Source organism: Mastomys coucha, unplaced genomic scaffold (assembly GCF_008632895.1).
Source record: "Mastomys coucha isolate ucsf_1 unplaced genomic scaffold, UCSF_Mcou_1 pScaffold7, whole genome shotgun sequence".
Classification (NCBI taxonomy): Eukaryota; Metazoa; Chordata; class Mammalia; order Rodentia; family Muridae; genus Mastomys; species Mastomys coucha.
The window spans coordinates 53,774,542-53,797,100 of NW_022196913.1; the positions used below are offsets into that span (position 1 = coordinate 53,774,542).

The following is a 22,559-nucleotide window of genomic DNA, read 5'->3' on the forward strand; positions in this document are numbered from 1 at the left end:
TCTATCTCCTGTCCTTATATTTTGCTTCTTAAATGTGAACATGTGTATAGCTCCCTCATTTTAGTGGAAATGCTTCAAAGTGCAGGCTTTGTGCCTTGTCCCTTGGAGGAAGGGCAAGGCCTGGTAAAAGTGCTACACAAGAACCTTAAAAAGTAAGCAGAATGTCCCCTTTGTGCTGAGGAGAAAATGAAAATACATATTGCATCAAAAAAGACCCGGTGTTCACAACAGTTGTTTCCAAGATGGCAGAGTTACAGCAAAAAAAAAAAAAAAAAAAAAAAAAAAAAAAAAAAAAAAAAAAAAAAAAAAATCATAAAAAGTTCCTTTTAAAAAGGAAAAACAACCCCCCCACACACACACACACAAAACTACGAAGAATATCAGACCTACCACAGTTTTACCATCTGACCAGGAAGAACACCAGGTTGAGTTCATATTAGGTGTGTACAAAGCCTCAAATTTGGCCCTGAGTTCTGGCCAGTGCCACATATGGCCAAAGTCCCTTGAACACCTTGGCACTGCCCTCCCAAAGTGAGTGAGGGAGAAACAGTGAATGTGCCCCTGGTAAAGTGAGGGTCCAGTTCCATAGCCCTGGAGCCTCCAGAACCCTCTCCATCCTGCTCAAGCCTAAACTTTCGGTTTAGGCACACCTTGGAGCCAAGAGGTGTTCTAGGCCTAGAACAAATGAAATCCAAGTGGGGGGGGGGGGGGGGGGGGGGGGGGGGGGATATGCTATCGGGGGTCATCTCTGAGATCCCCAGTGAGCTGTTTTTGTTTGGTTTTGGGTTTTTTGGCCAAAACTATCCACCCCTCACTCTAAGCCAGGAGGCCGTTCTGTTCAGTTTGCTGTCCCCAGTAAGGTGGGCTGTAGATCCAGAATAGTGAGGTTTGCGGCTGTTTCTGCGGGGAAGACCTTGTGAGTATTTTCAGAATAAAAGTATTCTGTACTCCAGTTACTGGGCCATTCTTTTGGGATCCAGAGTGGCCAGTCTTTCCTGGGACTGTGTGTTTTGAAAGCTGATACAGGCCTGGCTACCAAACACGGCCAAAGATCCTGGAGGCCTGTTATGGGCAGCAGCACCAAGTTTCACTCTGAGACCCTGGAGGCCAGATTAACAGAATCAGACAGGAGGTTATCTCCTCCGTAATTTGGAAGCCACAATACAGTAGGCGCACGGCGGTGGGTCAGAGCCCCCGTGGCTGAGCCTCCGATCTTTCGTGGGGCCTACGGAGGCCGCGAGGCAGAGGAAACCAGCCCGCACAAGGTTCCAGACGCGGCTCTGTAAGCAGCGAGCCTGACAGACGGAGCAGGCGCAGTCTCGGGTCTCGTCACGCGGTTCCACCCTGGCGCTGCTGCGTAAGAAGCCAGCGGCTTGGGGCAAGGCTCGGCTCCGCCCCGAGATGCGCGCGCATCTGCTGCACAATCGCCCCGCCCCCACCCGTAAAGCAAGCGTCCTCCGCTCCGAGCAGGCGCTCCAATAGCTTCTTGGCAGCTTTGCTGGGCACGCTTGAGCCAGGCGGCAGAGAGAACCAGGTAAAGGGCAGCTACACTTGTAACTCTACATTTAAAAACAAATATTTCCCCGTTAGGCCTTTATAGAAGCTACTTTGGACTTCGCAGCCTGATTGGTCAGAGGAACTCAAAAGCTGTGCTCAGCATAATTTTCATATTAACCACTAAAGTTCCTCTAAAATTACTTTGACAGGGCTCGGTATTTCTAAACTTAGTGTCTTACGGAGCTCTTCATGATCTACCTAAATTTAAACCTCTGTAAAATTTATATTTTTACAAGTAAATTAAAAAGCCACACCATAGTTTATACTAAAAGAATAAAGATTTTTATTAAGCATTGTAAGTTGCATTCAATAGCCTCTGGATACGCCACACCACAATCCATCAACAGTCAATCAGACCCAACAGCAGTTCATTCTTCACAATCCATGAGTTAGGGCGGAACTCCCTTCAACTTACAGTAAGATCCTACTTAGCTCTTGCGGGCAGGGGCTGGGGAGTTACACCTCATTTCTGATCACTAATGTGATGAAGAGCATCGGAAGTATATGAAACGTAAGAAGTGATTCTGATTCAAAGTACATTGTTTGGAAACAGTAACAAAACATCAAAATGATAGAAGTATACCTGCTTCTACTAAATTCCTGATGGGAAACTTCTCAAGAACAAGCAATTTGTTTCCTGCTACAGAAGGGGAAGGGGGTGTTTTGTTTTTTAAGATCATAGGGGTTTTTTTTCTTTACAGAATTTCATATTTTGCTAATATGAATATGAAGGCATAAAACAGCAACAAAGAACAATAATGCACACAGCAGTGAGTACACCAGGGTAATGTTGATATTCCAAACGGCTAGATAATTTTGGGGGGTTTATAATAAATGCAACAGAGGTCAATAATCACAAAGTTTTAAGGTTAGAGCAAGATCAGTCAGTGACTAAACAGGGTTAACATCTTTTATCGGACTATTACTGATTATTAGCATTTTGTTTTGCAAATGGGCACATACTGGTAAGAATGAAGAAAGGACAATAACATGCATAATATTAACTACACACTTTAAAAATTATGAACCATGCAGAAGTTTAGCTCAAAGTAGTAGCACTAATGGTCTACGTCTGATTCAAAACCACGTGGCTCACTGATCACAGATGCATGGTATTAGTCACGAAGTTTCAGAACACATTGTGTTGACTTTGAAAGGTCATTTGCATCTTCTATGATTTCAACTTTATCTCCATTGAACTTGCTTGTAAAGTATGTATGATGTACTGTGTATTCAAAATCAGCACAACAGCAGTTTAATCTATAATTTTTTTTAGTTTCAATAGTTGCACTTTTTTTAAACACAAAAGAACCACATCAACAGTGATGAAATTTAAGTAAGAAAGAAAAACTGTGGTTGTGCCTTATTTCTTTCATAATCATAAATCAAAGCCTTAAAACAAAGCTTCATTGTGAAACAGTAATGCAAAATCAAATATAATGGCATACATATGGTGCCAAATGCTAAAAATTATATTTTAAGCTATATATACTTAAACACTGCCAAAATTTGTTTTCTTTATAGTTCAAGAAACACAACTCTAGGCTTTTGTCGTAACCAGTTTAAACTTTGTGTACTTCATTTTTAAGTGCGGGAGTCAAATGCTCTTCATTTTTCTTTCTCTTTTTGTTTTATTGTAGCATTTTGACTACAACTGGTTAAAACTAAAAAAAAAAAATGTGTTGTTTAAATCTCTGATATCAAAGAGGGATCTGAATTTCCAAAGTCCTCATTTTTCTCTTACGGAAAGGACAAAATGTACATAACTGCAGGCTCTCTTTCTCTCCAGATATTCCTGAATCCTTACCCTTCCAGCATCCTTCACCCTCTATAAAAAATAAGTTTACTCTTCTTTATTTAAGACAGCTGCCTCCAGAGCAGCCTCCCTGCGGCAGGCGCTGTCTGTACTTAGTGCATTTAAGTGAGGATTTGTATTGCACGGTTTAGAGTCATTGTTCAAGGCACTTTCAGAGTGGCTGGGGGCCCTGGGGTCACCCGTGCTCCCATTGAGTTGGGGCACTGGCTTCTCCGCGGCCATCACTCCGTTTTCAGCCAGAGACCCTTCTGAGGACGCAGCAGAGGACTTGGATTCCCCAGACTTCGACTTCAGCTCTTTGGCCACTTCTTCTGCTGAAGCAGCATAAGGAGGTCTGCCCTGTTGGGAAGGAGAGTGGGAGGAGCCTCAGGTATGGAAGAGGTGGGACTTGGATGGGGGACAACATGGATGGACAGGGTCACATTAGCCATAATGCCTCAGCCAAAGAATTCAAAAGAAAAATCTGAGAGGCTAGGTTCTCTGCTTGCCCTCAGCTGGTGAAACTTCTGTCTAGGCTAAATCTTTCTGTAGCTTCTTCTCTCATCACCTCTGCTGGAAATGTTCATTTTGAAATGTCAAAGTCCCACTTGGAGTGCTCTATCTAACCCTTTCTGTAGTTTCTCAACTTTAGAGTTACAAGCACCTTTTAGTGAGTCTCCTCTGAAATAATAGGTGCTGTCCTCATATTCTCCAAAACACATATCCCAATCTTTACAGGGTAAACCAAGTCACAGTCGGGCACCACCAACACAAAGCAGGGCTGTATGGATAGCAGCACAAGGGCTGTGGACAGACCTTCCTCTGGATCACCCCTGTACCCCTAAGCAGGTTGAGCCTGACACAACCCCGCACGCTTCCCAACAATACAGCTCTCTGAGGTGGTATCTCTACCCTGGCATGTGAAGACACTGTGGTCTGACAGTTTTCTGCAGTGAGTGCCCCCACTCTCGAAACCAATAAAATGGTCATCATATCACGACAACCAAAGTCTATAAAGTCCCTTAAGGCAAATGGGACTGAGCAGGAAATGGGAGCCCAGGAAGGGCCATGGGATGGGGAGGGTCTTTTGGAGTGATGGTGATACTTGCTCAATCAAACTTGAGAACAGACTAAAAAACACCATCCTACAAACAGCACCAAAGATGATCCAAACCCTTAACAGAGATTTCATCAAAACAACACAGAAGTGAAATAGCAATTATACACACAAGAAAAGATGTGTTAAACATTAGGTTTCCAGGGACACACACATGTGACAACATAACTGTTAAAGTAGTCAAACAACCAGGAGAAGAGGGAAAGAAATGGTCCCTCACTAATGAGAGGAAAATAAAACAGTGCTGCCACTCAGGAAGGCAGGTGAGAGGCTCAGCACTGAGCTGGGGCTTCGCCAGGGATCATAGAGACGAGAACTTGGGACTACAAAAGCCTACACTCAGTGTTTGTTTTCGTTTCTGGTGTTTCGAATCAAACCTCGGGCCTTGCCAGCACTATTATCACTGAACCCCACTGCGATGTCCACAGTTCTGTCAGGGAAGAACTTACAACATGTATTGTAAGGTTAAGGAAGCACAGTCTGAGGGGCTGGAGAGATGCCTAAGTACTGGGTGCTCTTCCAGGGGACGCGGGTTCAATTCCCAACACCCACATGACAACTTACAACTGTCTATAACTCTAGTTCCAGGGGATCTGACACCCTCACACAGGCATGCAGGCAGGCAAAACAATCAATTCTCATAAAAATTAAAAATATCATTTTTAAAAAGTCTGAAAAGATAATAAATAGGTGTTTAACCTGGAAAAGGCAAAACTTGGGTGACAGTAAAATACTCAGCAGCTGCCAGAGCTCTCAGGGAGGCAGTGACACTTGGGAGCCACGATGGCAGTGCAGTAAAATACTCAGCAGCTGCCAGAGCTCTCAGGGAGGCAGTGACACTTGGGAGCCACGATGGCAGTGCAGACCTGGTCAGCACACTGCTGTCTGAACCTGTGGAGTATGTGACACCCAGAGTGACAGCTGAAGCAAGCTATGCGCGGGGGATTCTGTGTGTCCTGGACAGGCACCAACTGTAACAAAGGGGCCATTCTGACAGGAGACAGGGTACACAGGGGAAGGCACAAAGGGAATGCAGTGCTATAAGGAAATCAACCTTTCTTAGTGATGTGAGCCTAAAGCTGCTCTAAAATTTAGTCTTTTAAAGACCAAGCAGGCATGGTGGTCCATACCTTTTAATCCCAGCACAGGGAGAGGCAGACAATTTCTGCAAATATGAGGCCAGCCTGGTCTATAAAATGAATTCCAGGACAGCCAGGGCTATGTAGAAAGATCCTGTCTTAAAAAAACCATAAACCAAAACCAAAAAAACCTAGGATTCACATGTGTTAAAACACTGTCATTCTGAATTCAATCCCTGGACAGAACGTAAAGGTTGAAGGAAAAGAATGACCACCAAAGTTCAGCTTTCAGCAGGGTCCCTGGATGCTCATGCATACATCATATCACTTACATATAATGACAAACAAAAATAAATACATAAATGTGACACAGTGGAGCACAGCTGCCATAATGTTAATCCCAGTCCTCAGGAGATGTCACAACAGGGAATTGCTAGGAATTTGAGGCCAACCTAATCTACACAGCAAGTTCCATACAGGGCTATGTTGTGAGACTGTCTCAGAACAATAACAATCAAAACAGAAAGAAAAGAGAGGAACCCTAGAGGTAAATTGTAGCCTGAGTTGCAAATCAAAAAAGGAGAGAAGAGACAGTCAATGACGAGTCTGCCAAATATCAAAGGTAACCAGCGAGCGGGCAGCTGGACACCGAAGATGAAAATAGCCAGGTGCCACCATGCCACTATAGACAAGTTCCTAAGGGAAAGATGGAGGCTCACAGTGTGCGGCAATCAGAGCAGCGGGCCAGGGGCTTTCTGGAAAGGCAGCAAGTGTTCACAGAAAAGCAAACCAATCTGGGGACTTAGGACAAGCACACAGGTGAGTTCAATAGGAATGAGATTAGGTAACTCTGACAGCAAAGCTTTATGTATGAAGAAAATGAAACAAGACAACTGTGGAGAAAGCCTGCAAGCCAGTGTCCTGATTAGGAAAGCAGTCTTCACATTGAACAGCTCCCCTCAGTCCTTCCTGAGGAGTCATTCTTCAAGAACCCAGTGAGAAAAGGACTTCAAAACCAGAACAGGGGCCCAGAGCCTGGAGGGTACATGGGTCAAGAAGGGATGTATAGAACCAAGACAAATGAGGCACAATAGAGAAAATAGAGTGAATCATGGCTCCCTGCCCAGTAACAGATGAGAATAGCACAGCTAGTGCTTAAGATGAAGGTGTACGTAAACACATGTACACACACACACATACAAAGAGAGAGAGAGAGCACACAGGAGGCTGACCACAGCACCGTGAGCATGTACTGAGCCTGTGAAAAGTAATCTGTAAAAAAGTATTGACTAATTATGGGATGTGTTAATTTAATCAACCCTCCAGAAGCAGGATTCTCCAAGATGGACAAGAATCCAATTAGACACAACAATAGACTATTAGTCAAATGCCTATCAGCTGGAATTCCACAAGTATTTCATGGAGACAGTGAGTGTCAGCAAACTTTCTCCACAGGGTATGCACAAGGTACAGGTGTCCTTACGAAGACTACAGGCAGTTCATCCAGGGAAAATGACATACGACACAAGAGATCAAAGAAAAGCACATATGCAACAGGTATATATGAGATCTTAAAAGTGGGGCTAGAAAGAGGGAGGGCTCTGTGGATAAGAGTACTAGGGGCTCTTCACGAGAATCAGGGTTGGATTCCCAGCACCTGCATAGAGACTCACAGCTTCTTTAACTCTAGTCCTAGGAAATCCAACACCTTCTGCTCTCTGAAGCACATGGTGCCCAGACACACATGCAGGCAAATATCTATACACATAAAATAAAAAAGCAACCAGAAGCAGAGGTAAGTGGATCTCTGTGAGTTTGAGGTCAGCCTGGTCACGAGGCCAGCCAGAGCTACATAATGAGACCTTACCTCAAAAAAAAAAAAAAAAAAAAAAAAATCTATTTTCCACTAAACAAGTGGCTACCTTGGAAGCCAGGGCAGCCTGGACCCCATCTGGCCTAAACAAGAAGTCAGATACACAGGTGTCACCTGATGGAATTCCTGGGCACAGGGAAATGATTCAAGTATCAAGTCAGAGGCCTGACAAGTACCAAACAAACTGGCTACCCTATAGTCAGAACACAGGCGGGGACCCTCCTAGACAGGGGAGACATGGTAGGAGTGACAGAGGAACACTGTGGGAGACATTACCTGAATTGCTCCCTGGCTTTTGTAGCCTCTGCCGTAGTACCTTCCACCTCTTCCAAATGTTCTAATCACCGGAGTGGAAATAACACCCCTTGGACGCCTGGGTCAGTATAGGAAAACAAGAGCAAACAGACTTAAGTCTATCAAAGATGATGTTTAAATTAGTCCATCTTATGCTAGGTGAGACATCAAGTATTAAGTATGGTCAGATCAAATACAAGGAATCATTTTTCTGGTTCATACCCAAGGCATTGACTTCAAAACTAACACTTAGGCCGGGCGGTGGTGGCGCACGCCTTTAATCCCAGCACTTGGGAGGCAGAGGCAGGTGGATTTCTGAGTTCGAGGCCAGCCTGGTCTACAGAGTGAATTGTTCCAGGACAGCCAGGGCTACACAGAGAAACCCTGTCTCGAAAACCAAAAAAAAAAAAAAAAAAAAAAAAAAAAAAAAAAAAAACTAACACTTAGAGAACATTTTTAGAAGATAGTTCATTAACTGAATAATGAATGGTTAATTATTTAATAATGAGGAATCAAACAATTATATAATAATATGTAAGAGAATTCTATGTAACACTAAGAACCATGTGAAACAGAAACTATCCAGTGATATGAGAACAGTCCCTGCTCAGGAGGAGCAAGGGCTGCTTTCTGCTCTTACACAAAGTCCCCCATCCCAGCCCAGAGCTTACCCTCTTGCTGGTCCTCCCACAGACACCACCTGCAGAGGGAAGGGCCCTCGGCCCCCACGGCCCCGCCTGCTCCCGGCCCAGTGACCGACCACGGTGCCAGCTATTTCTAGCTTCCCTCCCTGAGAAGGAATAGGTTGGACTCCTGCACAAAAAAGAAAAAAAAAAAACAAAAAAACCATGAGAAGACAGGATCTTTAAAACACAGCGTTAGGATCCACAAAGGGGATAGAAGCAAAGCAACTCCTATTTAGTTCTGGTTCCTATTTTAGTAAGAAGCCATTTACCATGCTTTACTAAGATTTTATTACAGAAGACTCTCTGTGCACACCATGTAATTTATTACTATTTATTATTATTATTATTATTATTATTATTATTATTATTATTATTATTATTATTTTGTTTTTTGAAAGCAGGTCTTTCCACGTAACCCTAGAACTCTCTCTCTACAGGCAGACTAGGCTAGTAGCACAGAATTCAGAGATCCACCTGCCTCTGCTTCCCAAGTGCTAGATTAAAGACATGCCAGGCCCTACACCACGAAATTTCAATCTGTAGTTAATACTTATAAAGTATGGTAGTAAACATATGTGATCAAAACATTTGGAGGCGGGAGGATTGTGGATTTGAGGCCAGACTGGACTAGAGGGAGACACTGTGTAAATTTAGAGAGAGTGAAACTTGAGTAATGGCTCATCCATTCATTAATGGTGCTTCCCACCAAGCCTGATGGATGACCTGTGTTGTATCACCAAGTTCCACATGTTTGTAGGAGAGAACCGACTCCTGCAAGTTGTCCTCTGACCTCCATAAGTACCTGCAGCATGTTCATATGTAAAATAAATAAATGTTTTAAAAAACAAAACAAAACAAAAGAATCTGCAAGTGTGTTAGATCCTAACTGCCATAGCGAACTCCTATTTAGGGAAATTCAAATAAGTGTAGCTAGCTGAGTATAACTGGATGCCTTTTACATCACCAGATGGACTTCTGTGCAACCTTACTATGCTTTTCTCTAGGTAAATACTTCCACATTTGTGTCAGTAGCCAAACATTAGGGAAATCAATAAATCTAAGCACTCCTTCCTCTCTCTCACACTAGGAATGGAAGCCAGGGTCGTGAACAGGTTAGGCAAGTGCTTTTCCACTAACTATATGCACACACCATGAACTCTGGAAACAAGGTCTCATTGTGCAATCCAGGCCAGCCTCCTGACCCTCTTGCTTCTGTGTGCTGGGTGGAGCTACAGGTGGAGTACACACAACTCCATAGTTTAACACGTTGCTAAAGTAGAACTTCCTTAAGCACAAACTTAAATATATGTTGCACTCACCTACTTCTACTAATTACCGATGGATTGACTATTCCTGTTTCCTGACCTAAGAAATTCCTTAATCTGCTGTGTTATAGGAAAAGAGTTAAAACAACATGAGCTTGAGCACCGTATTCCTGAGATTACCACAAGCTCCTACAGTCCTGGTGCTAAGCCTCTGACCAACCCTACTCAGCTGCTGAAGCGCCGGGAACAGCTATGACTACAAAGTTACCCAGAGTGTGTCAGACCCATCCTCTTTGGAGAGGCCTGTGTTGCTAAGACAAGGTCTTAGCTGGCCAGAGCTAGCTATGGAGGCCAGGCAGGCTGTGCTAAAAGCTGCCTCTGACTTCAGAGTGCCAGGATTAAAGGACTGTGTCACCACACTCAGAAAAGATGTTTTAGTAAGTTTATTTTATGCTAATATTGTTTTGCCAGATAATTAAAATAAATAAATAACTAGTGTTTTGGGACACAATTTCACCATGTAGCATTGGCTGACCTGAAAGTTGCTATGTTTACTAGGCTAGCCTTTAACTTGTAGCAATTCTCCTGCATGCCTTTTTTTTTTTTAAAATCCCCCCCTTTATTAAAAATAGGTTTTCCCCCCTCACATAATATATCCTGATTATAGTTTCCCACCCTTTACTTCTGCCAGCTTCCCCTCCCTTACTATCTCACTAGAAAACAAGCAGGCTTCTAAGGGATAATAATAAAATAAGATAGAACAAAAACTAACACATTGGAATTGGACAAAACAGAAGGAAGAGAGCCAAAGAGAAGGCACATGGAGACCCACTCATTCACACACTCAGGAATCCCATAAAAACAATAATTTGGAAGCATAATATATACTCAAAAGACCCAGACCCTGTGCATGCTGCCTCAGTCTGAGTTCATATGAGCTTTGAGCATGTTGTTTTAGAGGCCTTGGTTTCTTGATGTCCTCCATCCCCTCTGGCTCTTACACTCTTTTGCCTCCTCTTCTGCAGGGTTCCCTGAGCCCTGAGGGGAGGGATTTGATGGAAAAATCCCATTTAGGGCTTGCCCCTGTCTTCTAAGGGCTGAGGTACAGGCATCTACAACCATACCCTAGTAAGACTGAAAATTTACTTAGCTACTTTACATCTACCTTCTGTCTTGAACACCCTGCATCCACTTGTACTTCAGGTCCATTGCTGATGAGCTTTAGGTGTGCACTGCATAGCACAGGTGTGAACAGGACAGCTAGGAGGCAAGTTAAGTTTCCTGTACCTCCCTCTCCTTGCTTTCCTCACCCACGGGATAGGCAGCACCAGAGTCCAGCTCCACAGGGAGCTGAACCACATCATGGTGAAGTTATAGAAACTTCACAAGGTAGAGAAGCCCTTGGAAGGATGAGGAAGAGCAAGATCTGAGCCCACTGGGGCTGCAGAGAGCTGATCCTCAGCCACATCTTTCCATACACCACGATTCTTGCAGCACTGTAGTGCCAGGTAACTGATATGACAAATGCTACCATCCAGAAAAGAATGCCTATCCTGAAAGTAACTCAGAACGCATCAGACCAATCCTGCAAAATGACTGATGGCTTCAAGTGCAATGAACTGTTTCCAAAACTCTTCCCCTTCACAAGACAAATACAAATGAATAGAGATGTAAGGAATACTTACAGTAAACTATCTTACATTAGAATTTTCGTTAAAACAAACTATCAGAGCACCTTTACCAAAAGATAGCTTCATGATATACACCACTATACAAAACTGACAGCCTAGCCTGAGCGCGTGAGGTGTTGGCCAGGTCACACTGGTGCACAGACAGTTGTCTTCTAGGTGGACACTCAGTGGCCTAGCCTGGAAGGAGAAGGCAGGACAGCTACGACAGGGCCACTGCACAGACCTAAGGGCAGAGGGTCAGTCAGGGACCCAAGAGGAGGCTTGAAGGGACAGCCATGGAGGGAAGGGCTAGATGCTGAGCAGAGGAGACGCTGGCAGCAGAAGCTGGGAGGGGTGTGGGTGTGGGTGTGGGTGTGGTAATAATTACCGCCCTGGGACTTGCTAGTCCTGCTGCTGTCACTGCCTGAGAAGGCTCCACAGTGTCCCGATGCTGCTGTCACTCGAAAGGCACGGTAGGGGCCTGTTGCTACTGTTTCCCCATAATGGCCTCCAAAGCCACAGACTCCTGTATCCAGAGTAGAGAAAAATAGGAAAAGCATGAGAAGTGGTCTCAGGGGGACCTCCCATGCAGGCAGAACAGTTCCTATCTTTGTCAGCTTCTGGGAAGAGGGCTCCCAGACCCTCATCTGCCCATCATTCCCAGAGGCCATCACTACAGGCCAGCCTCCCTCATCAGTCATTCAACAGGGCACCACTGGCTGTGGCCTTCTCAACACCCTTCTCAACACACTCTCTATGAGCCAGAGGAATTTACTTTCCTACACATATGAAAAGTGACTGAGAATACGGTGACTCAGTATTATTCTTCCTCACATCTCCTTCAGGATCTTACTCTCTCATCTCTACTTGGGAAGAATTTCTGCCATGACAATGCTTCCTAAAGCCTACTATGTGCACGTCTCCATGTGGCAAGCTGTGGTGCCACCAGAAGAACCACACGCTCTGCCCCACTTGAAAGATTTCCAAACTATGACTCACCTGCAAAGCCCCTGCCCCTGCCCTGTGAGGGTGGGACTGGCCCAAAGTGCCGAGGGTATACTGAAGCTGGGTAGAAGGGCAGAGCAGGAGGTGGTGGGAAGGGGAGTGGGTGGTTCTGCCGGGAGAAGTTGAGCCCCTCCAGGATACTCTGGCGCATCTTTTCAACCTTGGCAGCCTGCTCAGCCTGAAGTCAAGGGACAGACAGGTAAAACCATCACCCACGTGCTTTAACGAAGTTAAATAGTCACTAACAAAACAGAACCACTGCTGTGCAAATCTCCACTTGCAGTCTCCCAATTCTTTATTTTTAATATTTATTTTATGTTTAGTTGTGTATGTATGGAATTACTCATATGTACAAAATGCCTATGAAGTGGTCAGAGCCAAGCCTACCCCACCCCTGAGCTGGTGGTTATGAGTTGCCTTTTGTGGGTGCTGGGAACTGGGAGAGGATTCAGGTCCTCTGGGAGAACTACATGCTCTTAACTGTTGACCCTCTCTCCAGCCCCTTGCCTACTCCTAATACTTACTCTTAACACCTAAATCAATAGTCAAGAGGACCTCTCTGGTCATTCTAAGACCTGTATACAGAGGGTGTAGAACATGACAAACTGTCCTCACTGAGCTCAAATGGGACAGCATGCTACCTAGCACAGTTCATATTCCTGCTGGACTAGCTTTACATCTTTGCCCTTCTTGCTGGTTTCACTGGGTTTCCATAGTGCTGAAGTGTTCTGAGGGGCTTATAAATGAGTAACAAGCTGTGATGTGCTACAAGCATGTGTCATTGGCCTGAGTGCAACACTCATGATCAAGTTAAATGAAATGTTTATCAAGAGAAGCCACATGGAACAACTGAAAAAATGCGAGCAGAGTCCCTGGGAACCTAGGCCCATACTCCTGGCCGTGATAGTTCTCATTCACTGCCTCAATAGGCAAGGATCTTTCTGGGACCTAACTCTCTCTCAAGCAATAAGACTCAAAGTGAACCATCGGGAAGATGGCAGGTGTACTGGACAGTGTTATGTCACCTGAGTGGGGGAAACCACTCAGGTTTCAGAAAATGCCTCCATAGGATCAGGCTGGAGGCGAGCCTGTAGGAAAGTTTTTAAATTAGTGATTGATGTGGGAGGGCCCAGTGATGCTGGGCGGTGCCACCCTGGGCTGGTGGTCCTGGGCTCTGTAAGAAAGCAGGCTGAGCAAGTGTAAGCAGTGTAGCTCAACTTTGGCTACTGTGTGGGTTCTTTTTTTCTTCCACCCTTCTCCACCCCTTTCTCTACCCTTCCAACCCAGGAACAAAGGATTAAGAGAGAAAAAAAGAAAGAAAGGGGAAGGAAAGAGATCCCTGAATAAAGTCAAGGGTCGGAGAGGGGCAATGTTATCCTTAGGCTACTTCCTGCTGATTACAGGAGATGAGTTCTTTGGGCCAAGTCTGATCTTCACTGTCATTATGTTTATTTTCTTGTTTCTTCTTTGTGCACACCTACTTAACAAACCGAGACCAACAACCAACCAGTACCCCACCAACCTCTTAGAGCCCCAGCATTTATATACCCTCTGAAAAGTCCCCAGAATTCCAAATGTCACCCAACTGCAGGAACTATCTGCAGGTGACAAAATCAAGCCCTGGCTAGGACAAGCACGAGGCAAATCACAGGCAGCTGCTGTGGACACTCTGAAGCAGCCCCATAGCCCACACCTGGGAGTAAAATGAAAACGTTTTCTTATAATAGTTCTCTGTTTTTTAAAAGAAACCAAAATTCCAAAATTCACTACAAAGCAGCATCCTCTAGGGCTTCTGCATCAACTCCTGCCCCTAGGTTCCTGCTCTGATGTCAATGACAAACGATGACATGGAAGCAGAAATTGAACAAGCCCTTTCCTCCTCAAGTTGTTTTGTCCATGGTGTTTTATCACACCAATAGTAACCATGAGTTAGACAGCAGGTTTAGCTCATAAACTACATTACACTATATTCTGACTGTAGTCAGAGATGGCCACCCTGTCTCCAACATACCTGACCATCACAGAGGTCGATGAGTGGAGTCTTTTCCCGGCTGGCTTTAAGAAGTTTGGACTGGAAGAGCTTCCCATCGAAATACATCCAAGGACAACAGTGTTCCCAGGGGATGGGCTGCCCACATGCATCATTAGCAAATAGTGCCATGTCTACTCCACTCATGAAGAGAGCTGACAGCTGAATTCCTCGTGGGTCTAAGTTTTCAATCTTTTAATGGAAAAGAGTAATTTATATGGAGTAAGGGTACTACAGTATCATACTTTCCCACTAAAACTCCCCAAATTTAATAGAGCATGATCCTCACAATAAGAGGAGCACACCTTGGCTTCACCCAGACCCAATCTTACTCAAAGAAAACCACGTTTTATGTTATTAGAATATTTAAAATCATGTTTTATGAACATACTGAACAGTTTGATGTCTGTAAATTATTACAGTGTGGATAATATGATGCTTAAGGATAGACATGACGAGGGAACTGATGAGCTACAGTCTCCTGGGCCCAGAGCTCCACAATCCCTTCAGTAAAGCCTAACACTTCAGATCTGAACACTGGCCATGTGATAACAGAACGGTTTTCAAGTAGCTATATTAAGAAATTAGTTGGCAGAATTTCATTTTGAAATAAATTTCCACTATATGTTTGTTAATTTATATGTTGTTTCAAAGAAAAACTGTCAAAATGTTTTAGGAGAAGTGAATAGCTTATAAACAAAAGAATGCAAAAAGAGAAACACTGCACGCAAACTGTGCTTTATTGGTACTCCCACAACCTGTGTCTTTCTATGCTGAGCACTGGTGCCCACCTAGCCAGAACTCTGTCACCTCACAGGCAGGGTAGGACACCTGACACAGTCCATCAGCTCTTGATAATCTGTGTGCGAAGGGCCAAGTTTGTGGATTATCTAGGACAAAGGTTTAATTCTACTTTGGTTTCTTTCTTGTCACATCAATGGCATTTCAAGAATTAAATCTTTAGAATAAAAACCTTTTAAGGCCACATTGTGGCAGGGAAAATGACTTTTGGAAAATAGCATTGTATGAAACACGAAAAGAATATTTCAGTGCCAAATGCTAATGGACTTACAATTATCTGCAAGTATTTCCTATCACATTCTTGCCAATCTTTTCTAAAGATTTTAGCCAATGTAATTAAACTTGTAAGGCCTAGGAGTCAAACACTGTTTATCTATACCTCATGTGAAAAACATGAGGGCCTGAGGTGATGGACTAAATGCTCTTTCATTTTTATGTGCAATATATAGACAGGTTCAGTCTGAAACAAATGGAAGGAACACCTATGTTTTATTGAGATCCCTTCTGTGTGCTATAGAAAGGAAAGAGTCTCCTCACCAGAGAGTAAACTGGCCTGCAGGAGAGCAGCTAAGCAGAAGTGGGCTGTAAGCAAACAGACATGCAAGCACACAGGTCGCCCTCCCACTTCTATGGGACAGTAGCTATGAATCCCTCCTAGTCACTGCTTCCAGCCCATGGCCTCTGTGCCCTACACCAAAGACTGGAAAATCAGGATCAAAGCTTAGGAAGAGATGGTAGTACTATAAAGGTTTCTATCTCTGTGAAATGTTCTGCATGAAATACCATGCTGCCTATCTATGGACACAACTGTGGCAGTCTGCAGGCAACTCTTAAGAATATGGGTTACTGCTGGTCACACCCAGATACAAAGTCCCACTGATTAAAATCCTGGCCATATCACTGTATATGGAGTTTAACAAAGTGCAGCAAAGGTTTACAGCAGAAAAGCACTCTGGTTAGAATTACTCATTTCTGAATTTGCTGAGAAGAATGGAGCAAGCCTACATTGTGTGCACTCATTCATATATGATTTACACTGGCCACTGAGGGACTGCAAATGTGGACTTAAAAAAGATGTTAGGTTTGAGGATGTAGCTCAGCAGAATAGAACTTGCTGACCATGCATGAAGCCCTGGGTTCAATCCTCAGAAAGAAAAAAACACGTTCAAAATAATTATCAATTTTAGTAATGACAACTACCATTAACAGGCAAATGTTTCTAAAATAAAAGCTATATAATTATATAAATAAGATTTCCATTGTTGTGTACACATGACTTCCTTCCAAAAAAATTTTTTTTAATTGTTTTAGATACAGTTTCTTACTACATACCCCACAATGGCCTCAAACTCTTGATCCTCCTATCTCTGGCCCCTAAGCATATGCCAACCTGCCTGGCCAAAAAAAAAAAAAATCTTTCTAAAATTCACGCTGCAGTGTTTTGTTTTGTCTTGTTTTTTTTTTTTTGTTTGTTTGTTTTGTTTTGTTTTTTCAAGACAGGGTTTCTCTGTGTAACAGTCCTGGCTGTCCTGGAACTTGCTTTGCAGACCAGGCTAGCCTTGAACTCACAGAGATCTGCCTGCCTCTGCCTCCTGAACCACCACCATCCAGCAATTTTTAGTGATGTGTATGAATACCTATATAAATGTATGTGCATTGCATGAGTGCCCAGAGGCCAGGAAAAGGCATTGGATTCCCTAGAACTGGAATTACGACAGACAATTGTAAATTGCTATGTGTGTGTCAGAAACCAAAACCAGGTCCTCTGAAGAGCAGTAGCTAAGCCACCTCTCCAGTCCCCTTAAATGTTAATTAGAACCCTAAACTGTACAAATGCCTGTACTTACTTAAAGGGAGATAAAATATTCAACATTATCCAAAGTTCCTCAATTAGAGAAACAAACAGAAAGATCTGGCTTCACAAGAAATCGAGCTGCAGAATTTACCCTGTGCACAGATAGTTTAGAGCCAATTGTAGTGGAGCGATGGCATCCGACTTCTACTCACTGAGCTACAGACCCATGCTCACTTTACGTCCTATTTCCTATATGCAAAACAACTCTGTAGCTATCACAGATAGGTTACAGGCCCCGGTACTGTCTTTAAAGCTCTCCATTTTCTATCTTTTGTATTCTCCACTTGGCATGTGGAACTTTTAAAAGAATTATAGGGATGTCAAGAACAAAGGAGAAGAAACTGGACAAATATCACAATGTTTTAAAAGTTTCTTCTCCTCATCCTTTACTCCAACTCTTCACCCCAGGCTCAGTGCTAATTTTGCCTTCACAGTTACATTCATGCTGGAAAACTAGGAGAATGGCTCACAAAATTGAACAGGGAAGCAAATGAGGGTCATCAGTCACTGTCACAGGTATGCAAGGAACCACACGGAGCATGCTCAATTATTCATGGCTATGGTGGACAGAGGAAGCATGGATGAGATGAATTCTTAAACACTCATTTTAGCTAAGGGTGCAGTGTCCCTCCCAGTAACCCTCCCTTCAGGAAAGCTGACAGCAAGAGTCCAAACTGCACAAGTGGGACCTTCCTTCCTTCCTCCTTTCCTGACGGCAAGCGTGCACCAGACACTGAGGGGGACGAGTGGCTGCTCTAGGCAATCCACAAACGGGGTGACAGCCCCAGCACAGCCACAGCGACAGTCAAGAGTGACTGTGTCTAAAATAGTGAAGAGGAGTCTTACAGAAAGGCACCATCGGTGCTTTTGACTTGTCAAAAACCTTTACTGGTTAAATGAAAAAGCAATTTTAAAATTTAATTTTCTACCACTAAATTCTAGAATGCCAAACTCTGCATAGGAATTTTGGGTAGCCTGAAATAAGAATATTCCTATCAATTCTCAATTTAATAGCTGAGATTAAATGCTTAATCTTAAAAAACAAAATAAAACAAAACCAAACAAAGCCAAGCTGCCATCCTGTCAACCACAGGCTCTTTTCCCTCACATCTCTTTTGAAATGTGTGCTACTCCTGACAATGAAGCTCTTAGTGTGGGCTGTGTTTGTGAAACAGGACCACCAGCTTCCACACAAGAAGACCTGGGCTGCGACGAGTGAGACGGAAGGCCCCTGTTTGTGGAATGTATCTCACTGATACATCTTTAGAAATGTCGCGCCTTAGATGAAGAATCAGGCGAAAACCGTGAAAACACTAAGGTCTCAAAAGAACCAAAATGAACGCTTCAAAAGGTGCACCCTGTGTGTGGGTCCGAAAATGAAAAGGATGTGGGAGAGAAGATGGACTTTGGTTAAAGTAACTTGATGGTGAATAAGGCTTGGTGGGCATACCTGGTCCCTGGCGGTCTGATTTTCAGAACTGGGATGTCAATACTGAAGGAATAATCTACACAAGAGAAACAGGAGGAGAGGTAGAGGGTGGCACCACACTCTAGGGCAGTGACTCCACCCCCTGAAGCACAGCCTGCGGCGAGGACGGTGACGGAGCACCCGGGGAACACACGGGAGGACCTGACTGGGTCCGCCACACTGCCTGACACCGAAAACAAAAGTTTTCAATTGTTAAAGACAGTAACAATTTCTGCCTAGCACACAGAAAAGCTTGTCCCACAAAGTAAAGAACACAATTTGAGTGGGCTCTGTCGAGCTTTCTCTTTGCACTTAGCTTGTTTCAAAGTCATCAGAAGCCTCAACAGAGTTCCAGTTAGCACCAAAATACACAATTTAATATAATAATTTAGGGAAAAACCAGAAATTTATTAAGAACCACCTGTCAAATACTAAAAAGAAAAAACCTACAGAGCTAGCAAAATCTTTGCCATAAGATATGTTCATAAAGAACAGCAAAAAGATCTAAAACTGAAGGCAAATTTCTCAAAAGAGATTAGCTGATTTTAAAACAAACTTGGTAAAAAATTAAATAACTGATGACAAAGAAAAACAAAACCCTAACATTAAAAAGAAAAAGCAGAACTGTGAGTTCAGCTACCCTTGAGAACTTGAGATCTCTTAACATTTAATACAGAAACAGGAAAGCAATTATAATCATGAACACAGCAACTAATGAGCGCAGGTGACACTACAAAACCAGCCAACTCAGGAGAAAATAAACGCTGCAACGCAAACACAAAGGAGGGCTACAGGCAAAATGAAAAGGAATGTGATGTTAAACACTCACGAAAAGGGGTATCAGGATGATGCTAACACGGCTCTTCAAGTGGTTCTTTTAAAAAGGGACTGTGCAACACTAGATGGGCAAAGAATATGCTTTAGAGAAAACTAAAGTGCAGCTAGGAACAATGAAATAAGAAAAGAATCCTGGCTAGATGTTAGAACATTCCTAAGACTGAGCCCTCCCAGGGCTGGAATCCCCTGGTAAAATAAAAAAGAGTTTATTTTCTGATGTGAAAAACAAGAATAAACATCAATTGATAAACAGGTAAAATCTGATACAGGTAGAACTGGCTGTTTACTTGCTCACAGGCCCTGCTAGTACAGCCAGACCTGGACAGGAATATCCCCTTTGCCTTGAAGGCTTTGACACATAGGACATTAGTAGGAGTAGTTTGGTGCCCAAACAACTGTCTGGTGAGGGTTAGCAAAGTTATACCAAATCCAAGGCAAGACTTCCCAGGACAAGGAAACAAGGCTGATCAGACGGTACCTTGAGTTCCTGCAGCTGGTCCGGCTCATAGAGTTTGGGGGACAATGCCTGAGCCAGGAAGGCATCCAGCTCCTGCCGCCGCAGAATGCGAGCTCCGGGCCACTGCACCATATACCTGTGAAGAACAGGAGTGGAATGACTAGAGCAGTTGGCCAATACTTGGAAAAACACCAGCAGCTTCTCAGTAAATCCAGGACAGTGCAAGTCAGGAAGCTGCCTCTGTATTCTCTTTCAGCCATTGCTTCCATGAGAGGCTGCCAGGTAAACAGTATGCCTGTGAAACACTCAGTGTGCTAGAATGTTGGATGCTGCTTGCCCAGACGGTGCCACATGCTTTATTCTCAGCATTCAGGAGGCAGGGACAGAGTCAAGTGGTTCTCTATGAGGTTGAGATCTGTGCCACTTGAATTAAGGAATCCTTGACAGCAGCTGAACATGGGAATGGTGTAGCACCCGCGAAGAGGAGGATATTCAATGCACTACTGAGGGCATCTCCACATCTCGAACAGCCTGGCGTGGGTGGCTAAAGGGAATCAACTTCCACTAGGATAGATGTGCCAAGCAGCCAACAGCCTGTGTCACTACACAAAGTATAACCTCATGTAGCTTTTAGTGTGGAAATAGCTAACTGCAATAGTCATAAACCTGAAAGGCCATTAGTATTGATTCTTTGTACCCAACAAATGGGGGGGACTGGATCAGGTTGCTAAGTAACATTAAAACAACTTCTGAGGACAGACTGCTTCTTGAGCCCTGGAGAACAACTCAAAGGGGTATAGGGAGTGGAGAGTCGCAAAGCAATACTCTTTCCACCTTTGCCTGCTAAGGAGGCTTTTTCAGGCTTAACACCAAGTTAATAAAACCAGAGCTAGCACTCACCTATAGAAATGCACACTAAGAGAAGGCACAGAGAGGTTCTAGTGAGTCATTAATAAGCAGAGTGAAGTTTCACATACTCAGTAAGAGGCAGATATTGATCTAAATATTTTACGGATAGAAACATACATTGTTCTAGCAATTCTGAAGCAGAAGTAAGTGTCCTGTATCTAAATTGAAACTGAAGGGCACAGAGATACTTATGTACAATTATGTAGCATAAGTAAATAGGCAATCAAAGATCAGTGTGGATGAGTACTAAATATTTCTACTGCACTTAAACATTGATATAAAAGTAAATTGAATTATCACTATGTACACTGGTGAAAATTATACCCTTTGGCTGGGCATGGTGGCACAGGACTTTAATCTCAGAAGTGAAACCAAGCCAGGGCTACAAACTGAGACCCTGTCTCAAATAAATAAATAGATAAGTATTATATACTTTGCAACTAAGTGCCATAAAACAGACACAATGGTCCCACTGAGGCTCCATGAGTAAATGTGAAAGAAGCTCCCACTACTGACTGGAGAGTACACCTGATATACAGCATCTCTTTTGCTCATTAGTTATTACATAATACTTATGTTCCCCTATTAATAACTACTTAACATATTTATTTGGAGCAATATACACATAACATGAACCTCCCTACACTACGTGTCCATTTCTGAGCCTGCTGGCTTCAGTGGCACTAGCACAGTCCCACCATCCTACAGCCTCACTCCCTCAGACTCCTTTCATCTCTTACATGGAAGCTCTTCAGTTCCATCCTGGCTCTATGTTCCTTTTAAACTTTTTGGATCAGAAAAAAAATGGTGTACCCACAGTTCCATATTGCTTGTTTCTGGGAGGTGACTCAGAATTCAGCATATCTGCGGAACCCATGCCCCTGTTGGTCAAATATCTGTTTCCTGCCTTTGCCTTTCTACTCAGTTGCTTACAGCTCTTCTCAGATAGAGACACATGAAGAAAATATGTTCATGAAAGCAAAGATCAGAGCCACAGAAAACAGAAACAGCAACTCACTCTGAGATACTCATTTATTCAGAGATTCCTACCTGTACCTTTACAAAAACTTCAGATTCTATTTGCATTAGCAACTCACCTAATAGATTTTCTTTTTTTGGTGAGTATTCTTTGCCATGCAATTAATTGAACAATTAATTAATAGAAACCACTTGATAGCAGGGTGTGATAGCCTACGCCTTTATTACCAGCAGAAGGCAGAGCAGGAAGATCCCTATGTCCATAAGTTTCAGGACAGCCTGGACTACATAACAAGTAACAGGCCAATCAGAGTGATACACCCTGTCTCAATAAACAAACAAACAAACAATCAATCAATCAATCAATCAATCACTTGGGAGCTTACAGCAACAGACTTGGAAGAACTTTGTAAATCTTCCCTTCTCTACCTTTACCACGAAGGCTAACAGGCAGCCTAGAGCCTTCAAAGACTTGTCTGACCTTGACTACCATGGATTGGGGGGGGGGGGGGGGGGGGTGTTTGACACCATCCTTGCAATACACACGGCACAGGCCAAAGTGTTTCCAAACACACAAGGATAGCTAGGGCCTTGCTATGACACCTTGGACCCTTCATCCCTGAAAAATATTCATGTATATGTGGTTGATGGTTTTGTGTTTTCAAATAAAGTCTTACTTTGCAGACCAGGGTAGCCTTGACTGTCCACCCCTTTCCTCCAGCCTCTTCTAGTGCTGGGATTACAGATGTGCGTCAACACATGCAACCTCCTCCTTGAGATTTCAGACTGACTCTCATTCTCCCCCCACTCCTCTTGGTTTGTCCTGGAACTTGCTCTGTGGAACAGGCTGGCCTTGAACTCACAAGAGATCTTCCTGCCTCTAC

At 43.6% G+C, this 22,559-nt stretch overlaps 1 protein-coding gene and 1 long non-coding RNA gene across 3 annotated transcripts in view; one reads left to right on the forward strand and one right to left on the reverse strand.

Moving 5' to 3' along the window:
• Positions 1–199, forward strand: part of LOC116082787 — a 7,231-nt gene extending 7,032 nt beyond the window's left edge. For both annotated transcript variants that reach the window (XR_004115432.1, XR_004115433.1), the window contains exon 3: positions 1–199. This exon is cut by the window's left edge and continues 1,439 nt beyond it. This is a non-coding gene — a long non-coding RNA (uncharacterized LOC116082787).
• Positions 200–1,816: 1,617 nt separating this feature from the next.
• The window catches only part of LOC116082516 (constitutive coactivator of PPAR-gamma-like protein 1), an 88,867-nt gene continuing 68,124 nt past the window's right edge, over positions 1,817–22,559 (reverse strand). Inside the window, exons 12-18 of the mRNA XM_031359417.1 lie at positions 19,810–19,924; positions 14,353–14,562; positions 12,336–12,519; positions 11,725–11,862; positions 8,387–8,528; positions 7,698–7,794; positions 1,817–3,712 (exon numbers count right to left, since the gene is read on the reverse strand). Coding sequence (XP_031215277.1) covers positions 3,401–3,712; positions 7,698–7,794; positions 8,387–8,528; positions 11,725–11,862; positions 12,336–12,519; positions 14,353–14,562; positions 19,810–19,924 — 1,198 coding nt within the window. The 3' untranslated portion in view covers positions 1,817–3,400. The remainder of the gene's footprint in view (positions 3,713–7,697; positions 7,795–8,386; positions 8,529–11,724; positions 11,863–12,335; positions 12,520–14,352; positions 14,563–19,809; positions 19,925–22,559) is intronic.